Source organism: Erythranthe guttata, chromosome 1 (genome assembly GCF_056151865.1).
Source record: "Erythranthe guttata isolate IM_541 chromosome 1, IM_541, whole genome shotgun sequence".
NCBI lineage: Eukaryota > Viridiplantae > Streptophyta > Magnoliopsida > Lamiales > Phrymaceae > Erythranthe > Erythranthe guttata.
Genome location: NC_142533.1, coordinates 4609440 through 4617340, shown reverse-complemented (window position 1 = coordinate 4617340; position 7901 = coordinate 4609440). Strand labels below are relative to the sequence as shown.

General features: G+C 33.6%; 1 protein-coding gene across 1 annotated transcript; it reads right to left on the bottom strand.

The window, feature by feature from the left end:
• Positions 1–1000: 1000 nt before the first annotated feature.
• Positions 1001–5474, bottom strand: LOC105956185 (lysophospholipid acyltransferase 1). Its single transcript, XM_012980025.2, has 8 exons — positions 5060–5474; positions 3828–3883; positions 3521–3744; positions 3043–3451; positions 2226–2311; positions 1940–2003; positions 1730–1842; positions 1001–1346 (listed from the first exon to the last, which is right to left on the bottom strand). The coding sequence occupies exons 1-8, from the start codon at positions 5365–5367 to the stop codon at positions 1206–1208; spliced, it is 1401 nt and encodes a 466-aa protein (XP_012835479.2). The 5' UTR covers positions 5368–5474; the 3' UTR covers positions 1001–1205.
• Between the last annotated feature and the right edge of the window lie 2427 nt (positions 5475–7901).

The window sequence follows — 7901 nt, the reverse complement described above, 5'->3', positions numbered from 1 at the left end:
GTTACAAGACAACTAACAATGTATTGGAGGGGCTGTTTGGTCCTACACATATGGGCATAGGGCTCCATTTTTATTCACAAACAATTTTCAACCTTGTAGGGTTTCATGTTTTGTTGCTATAAAAACTTTATATATTTATATATATATATATATATATATATATATATATATATATATATATATATATATATATATATATATATATATATATATATATATATATATATTTTAAATTATTTTCCCTCTTTTGTCGTTTCTTCTTCTTTTTCCCCCCTAAGGAGCCATAATTAGTTTAGTATGTTTGTGAAATGATTGATAAGGGAATTCAGTGGTTTGGTTTTATTCGATTCGTGTTTAATGTATGTTGGTTTCGATTAATGTTTATCGTGTTGTCTTTTCACGAAAAATATTCTCATAATTTTGTTAGTTAAAAGTCTCTCACATTCTCAAACGCTACAGTCCGGGAGTTGATACGCGCGTCTTCTCCGTCTCAGTTGAGTCAACTGATCTGTATCAGTTGAGTCGATCAATTTAAATTAGTTGAATCAACTAATTCGATTTAGTTGAGTCACTAAAGAAACTGATTTAAATTAGTTGACTTAATTGAAACGGAGAAAGACGAGGTGGTTAGTTGTCAAATTTGACACAAGTTAATGAAAAAACAGATTGAAAGGCTTAGCTCAAATAAAAAGTAATGTTATGTCATAACTTCCTTACTTTGTATTATTCTTGTATTTTATTGTAATATTGTTTCACGGATTGGTCCTATTGATTTTTTTCACAAGTATGCAAGTCAAGTTGTATTAAAGGAGAGTTAACAAATAAACATTCATTACAAGAAGTGTTAAAGAATTAAAGAGCTTTTAGCCATGTGATAGAAAGTTTAAGGACTTTTAAGATAATAAAAAAATATTGGTGTCCTAATAAATAAAAAGATATTAGGATTAAGGGAGTTAAAAGAAAATTGCCCCCATCAATAACAATATTGAACCCGACATGATTTTTAATTGTGACAATCTTTAAGAAGCTGGACACCTTTGTTACCATATTGTAGATGTTACAAAAAAAAAAATGGCAAATAAATCAAAAGATGCAGAGGAATTAATCGGAATCCTACATTTTCACTAATCTCGTCGCAAAGCTCTTAAATTAAAAAAAAAAAAAAAGAAAAAAAAATCTGAAATTCGAAACATAAATTTCAAAGCTCACTCGTCTTTTTGAGCTTTTGATCTAGGCTGCCTTGCTGGCTTAATGATTTTGCCTAGTAGGATTAATACAATCGGGATAATCGTCCCAATGTAGTATACACTCCCGTACGCGGCTACTGTTTCGCGCATACTTAACACCTGTGTGTGTGTGTGCGTGTTAAAACATCATATTCACTTATAGCTAAAATTTGGGAAAAATACACTTTCTGCCCTTCAAGTTTACCTCAATTCCACATTTGGTCCCCATGTTTACAAAAAACAGACTTAGTCTCTCATGTTTCAATAGTTTAACATTTTTGGTCATTTCCGTCAATTTTCCGTTAATAAAATGACCAAAAGTGTCAAATAGTTGAAACATGAGGGACCGAATGTATATTTTGTGAACATGAGGGACCAAATGTGAAACCGGTGCAAACTTGAGTGGCAAAAACTGTAATTTTCCAGCTAAAGTTTATTAAGATAAATTGTTGCAAAGCAGTTGTAAGGAAATAAGGTGAAGAAAAATTATTGAATTTACTAACCATGAAACCGATGCATGAGTAATTGAGAATGAGAAGGGTGTAAGCGAAGTTCGAAAACACGAGCAGGTTCTTGAGTACAGCTGTCTGGCTGGCTTGCTGCCATCTGTAAAGAACTGCTTGTAGAAACAAATCGAAATTAGAACGAAGAAATATTGACCATATCAATGTAATAATAATAATAATAATATTAGTATGTGCCTGAATGCTTACCTCTTGAACCAGCAATCATCGTAGCAGATTGAACGAAGAATATGATGTAGCCAGGATATAATCCCTATGATACGATGAAATTGTTTCGAGTCAGTATATATATATATATATATATATGGAGAGAGAGAGAGAGAGAGAGAGAGAGAGAGAGAGAGAGAGAGAGAGAGAGAGAGAGAGAGAGAGAGAGAGAGAGAGAGAGAGAGAGAGAGAGAGAGAGAGAGAGAGAGAGAGAGAGAGAGAGAGAGAGAGAGAGAGAGAGAGAGAGAGAGAGAGAGTTTATGCTTACGTGCCAAACTGCACTAACTGTTTGAGTAGCCAGCAACTGGAAAAAGCCCGGTTTCTTACCATTCTGAACCAGCCTCTCATATACATCTACACAAAAACAACAAAAAATTTAGATGGGGACAGCTTTTTTTTTCTTTCAGATGATTACAGTTAGGGGTCGAAATCTGACGGATCAGATCGGAATAGCACTTTTGGAAAAATTCTTTAAAAAAAAATCGGAAGTGGAGATAGTTCCAATTCCACTCCAAAATTTGATCGAAAAGTTCAGAAATCGGAATTTCGAAAATGGGAACGAAAAATCTAGTTCCAAAATCAGAGAAAAACGGATCGGAAATCGGGAAAATTCGGAAATTTCAATTTTTTGGTCACCTACAAAATTGAAAATACCTAACAATATTGATATTAAAAGTGTAATTTTCATTCAAAAAAGAAAAAAAAAAAAAAGTCAGAGTTTTCGAAAATATTTTTGGAAATTGAAATTGGATCGGAAATGGGATTCTAATATGCATTCCAATTCAATTACAAAAAGTTCAAAATCAGAACTTTCGGAATTTGAAATGAAAAATAGTTCCGAAACCGGAAATTTTCGAATCAGAATCGGTGGGATTCGGAATTTCCGTTCTAATTACAATCGTAATTTACGACCTGTAAAAGAAAAACACAAAATCGCAAGCATATGGCAAGTTTCCTAGTTAATCATTTCAAAAAAACGGGAAAGCTAGGCATAAATATTCTTCATTAACACCAAATTATTTAATCAATCATGGCTTATCTTACAAAACAACCAGACGAGGCCTAAGTCTCAATAGGTAACTCACAGTGTCTAAGCCAGGTGCTGACTTGGATATTCCACACGAGCGGCAACTGCACAGAGCTCTTAGCCAACTCAACACCCAAAACATCGACATTTTTCGCGCGGTCCCACCTGGCTTTCGGTGGACTAGCACCCGTCCAACCACTAAACCCCAAGCCAGAAATAATAACCGAAGCTTCCGAAATCGACCATATAAAATAATACTTCCAACGAGCTGTAAATCCCGACATATACTGATACCCCAACCGTTTCCAAAACCCGTATTCTTGATATACCGGATCCGTAAATCGAGAAAGTGGGAAATACGGGACGAGATATAGATACAAACCCATACAGAAACCAGCTTGTATAAGAGCCCGAAAAGTCGGCCAATACGGAGATGGGGACAATCCCTTGTCTGAACGTTGCCAGATCTGTCATAATCATAAAGATTAATATTTTGAAATTGTAATAATGAAATATAATACGGTAAATACGTATACCCCTTTTCTCTCGGTCCATTGAAGGTAATCTTTCATCTCATAAACGGGTCCCGCAAAGTGGCTTCCGCAGCATAAGCAGTAGCCGACGTACTCGAGTAGAGACGGAAGATTGAGCAGGCGGTTTTTCTTTTGTGCTTCGCGTAGATTTTCTTCCTCTTTGAGCAATCCGTCGTTGTAGTTAATGACACACGATATGATTTTTAGGGTTATCACCATTAGAGCTCCTGCGAAAGATCGAATGTGTTGGTACTACTTGTGTAATAAAATAGCCTTCTCGTTTTTTGTTTTTTTAACTGCACGCGCTCACCTGTAGCGTCTATACCTCCTTCCTTCCATGCATCCCCACTCATGTAGTATACATGGCTACACATGTAAGCCAACATTAAACATAAAAAAATAAAAATTAAAAGACTTTTTATATGAAGGCGCAATCTAGCAGTATGGAAATATGATCTTTTGATCGGCACAAAATAATAAACAAGTTTTCACACTAACACCGTCTGATAAAATAACTAAATCCAAATCAAAATTGTAAGAACGGAAGAAGTGAAATGAATATCACTCGTAATTTATCACTTGGCACATGCAGTAGTCATGCTACATTTTTTACTTTTTTTTAGTCATGATTTTTAGAGGGAAAGAAAACGAAAAATGCTCGACGCCAATAAGGTATAAAATGTATGTTTCCTGCCATATGTAAATTACGACTTTCCGCTAACATTTCGAAACTCCACAAAGAAAAAAAATCAAAGATTTATAAACATTCTTTTATATAATAAAAACAAAAGAATTTTGTTCATCTCTTTTTCTCCAAGTCGACGAGCCATTTCAAGGGATCAAGTGACTTCGCCAAATAAGAATAGTAACTCTACACCTCACCATTTAAACAAGCACATGAGATACTGCTACTTTATTTGCCTATTGGATTAAAGTAACTCGTTTGTGGAACCCAAATTGAAACGAGAAATTACCAGTTGAGCAATATATGTAAAACTGTCGTTGCTTGTTATATAAGCAACAAAACTTTTAATAATGTAGGAAGTGGAAGCACAACTTATTTGCAACATCCTGAATTTACACCAACACATTTTTCATCGGGTTTTTTTTAGACAGACGAAAGTAGAACGCAGCTTTAGGACACTCATCGATCTTACACTCGAATTCCAGGTACAACCTTAATCAATTCTGTTTTCAACAAAGATTATATACACATCTAATTCATTATATACTCTATATTTCATAAAATCAACTAATAATTTTCGATATTCTGAATTGCATTAAATAAGAAAGTTCACAGCTCCGATCATCATCTGACAGCCTAGTACAGCTCAAAAATAAGTTCAGACAATACCCATGTATCAATTGTTCGACAGCACCTTACAAAAACACAAAAATTGAAACCTCGGCCAAACACAAGACAAACAATTCCGAAAATCAAAATCCTAAAAGGCACCATGCTCGAAGCTAAAGCATCGTACGAATCGAAAAATTAGGGCATAAATTCGGTAAAAAGCAAAAGGGGGAAAAAAAAAAACTGACCATCCGATGAGGTATCCAAATGCGAGAAAGAAGGTAATAATCCCACAGTGCTTCCGACAAAGCACCATCGACGCGTAGCCCAGGAGCATCGGCACCAGAAAATGCAAATTCGACGAGAACCCGAACGAGAGGTAGGAGAGAATCGCGCCGGTGGCGGCGGCGTAGAGGTGGCGGGCGGCGGGTCCGCCGGGGACGAAGCGGTGGAGGAAGCCGACGGGGATGGTGGCGACGAAACAGAGAAGGAAGCGGAGGACGGCGACGGAAACACCGATCGCCGACGCCATGGATTCCATCTCCGGCAGGTCCATATTTTTGGGCCGGCCAAACTAGCAATCTGAGTTGGAGTTCTGTGGTTCAACTGCCGGCTTTGCTTATAGGACAAGTAGTTGTTATGGTTGATTTACCATTTTACCCCTTAATTTTATCGTGTAACGAGGTGCTTTTATTGGGGGTATTATTGTAATAAACATAACTTGGTTTTTATTTGATTTTTGGAAAAAAATTATAGGTGGGAGAATATGAAAGTTAAGAGAATATAAGGATGTACGTGTAATATAATACATAGTTGAGAGGTATTTGTAATTATTTAAAAATGATGGGTTTTTTCGTAATTTGACTTATTCAAATATTTATGACCCTGTCTTGACAATAAATTCTGAAAAAATGAATTTAAGTAAATAAATATACATAATTTTACGTAAAAATGTAATAAGGTTTTTATGCTAAAGAAGAGATTTTATAATAGTTATTTAATATTATATGATAGGTATAAACGATTTTTTTTTAATTCGAAATTTCTTATTCTTCCCTTTGTTTTTAAAAAAAATGTAGAATTAAAAAACGTTATATATCAAATTAAATATTGGATATTGGAAATTTCGAAATCGAAATTTGGTTTCACATGAAAATATCAATTTTCGTTTGCAAGTGTGTCTTGTTACCTTCTCCGTTCTAACATAATTTTAAATATTGTGTATACATGTCAGTGTTCTAAGAATCGGTCGATTAATCGGTCTCCGAGGCTAAGGTGGTTCTACATTTTTACGATTTTGGTTTAAAGATTTGACAAATCGATTTTTGGCCTGTAAGGCGGCTTTATGCCATCCGAGGCGGGTTGAGGAGGCATGTGGCGGTCAAACCTTGGAGGCAGGTCAAACTTTGGTGGCAAAAATCGATCAAAAATCGGTTCTTTTTTTTTTTTGCTTTTTTTTTTATTTCAAATAAAAGTTAAGCTTTTAATAAAACAAATTGAGTTTATGGTTTAATTTATTTATGTTGATTGTAATTATTAAGAACTAATGATATATGCTTGCAATGTTGAAGAATAAATTTATATTCAAAAGATTTGCATTTTATTTGTATTTTAAAAAGATTTTATTGAATTACGACCTTATTCAGTAAATATTTATTATATTATTAGGATATATAAATGATGGGATATAAGCATGTTTAAATATCTTTTATATATATGTATTTAATATTTACAAATAATATCTAGTAATATATGATATTAAATTTTAAAAATCGATTCACCATAAATCTTGAGGCAACCCGATTTCCACTTTTTACAACTTTGATACATATGCATAATGCATATCTAATTCAACTATTCATTCATAAATACCAAACTAAATAAAATTTTCATTCTTAGAAATATAATGTGAATAAAATAGTTTTTTTTCACATAATTTATTGAATAACAAGCTGCATTCTTTTTATTTAATTTTTCAAATTCTACATTTCGATGGATTCAAATCCAACAAGTTCCTAACCAAAATGCTCAAACTAGCTTAGGCCCATTAGACCCAATTGAGACCCCCAATAGAGAAATCTCCTATTTAATTAAGTTATAACGCTAATAAGTATGATACATTATCTGAAAATTTATTGAATAAAATACTAAAGTAACTGTTACTATTTCATTCAGTACAGTATTTGTACTGTATCGCAAATAGTTGGTACGATAATGATATTACATTCTCAATACTATGTTACCATGCCTACTATTATATACTGTACTTTATTTTTTCTTTTATTTTCTATAACATAGTATTTATAACTTTATTCCAAATATAACATTTCTAATACTCCATCCGTTCCTAAATAAGTGTCTCTTTTCACTTTTCACAAAGATTAAGAAATTCAATAAATGTAGCTTGATTTTAAGAAAACAAAAATGACTAAAACAACCTTTAAAATTAATGAATTATAAGGGAGAATTAATGTTTAGAGATGTATTAATAAGGTTAAAACAGGAAAAATGCATTTAATGCAGTATTGGAAATCTAAAGTGACAGATAATATGGAACAAAAATATTTTTAAAAATAGACAGTTATTGTGGAAGAGATGGATTACTTTTATGTAATATTATTCCGAATAATATGTCTTAACCTTTTTTTTTTTAAATATTAAAGTATTTTTTTAATATGGTTGCAATAATGTTGACTATTACTACATATTTTGAGAATATTATTAAATAAATTACAATCTAATTTCAAATCACACAAATCTACACAACACGATTACATAAATAAACAATTTTATTACATACATCACAATAATCATATTTCCAATAATAAAAAAAATAAAAAAATACAATGAGTCAGTGACGTCAGCACAAGTAAATACAAAGAGTGCGTTACCAACTTTTGTCCCGACTCACCGCAGAACCGGAGACCCGGTTACGAATTTGAGTGTCACCGAACCAACCGCCCGCCACGTGTCCATGCTGGTGACAACCGGCGCTGACATGTAAAAGGTGGGCCCACTTACCGGCACCAAGCGGTCAACCCCCCACCACTGCTCCTATTTTCCCTTCCCGCGAACCCCTATATATATAAT

What these genes read in the sequence shown, in the direction of transcription:
- LOC105956185 (XM_012980025.2), bottom strand. Translation starts at nt 5,367, where the DNA reads ATGGACCTGCCGGAGATGGAATCCATGGCGTCGGCGATCGGTGTTTCC. An exon ending in GATGATTGCTGGTTCAAGAG is followed by an intron (nt 1,843 to 1,939) that starts GTAAGCATTCAG and finishes TTCTACAAGCAG; the next exon opens with TTCTTTACAGATGGCAGCAA. An exon ending in ACTCATGCATCGGTTTCATG is followed by an intron (nt 1,347 to 1,729) that starts GTTAGTAAATTC and finishes ACACACACACAG; the next exon opens with GTGTTAAGTATGCGCGAAAC.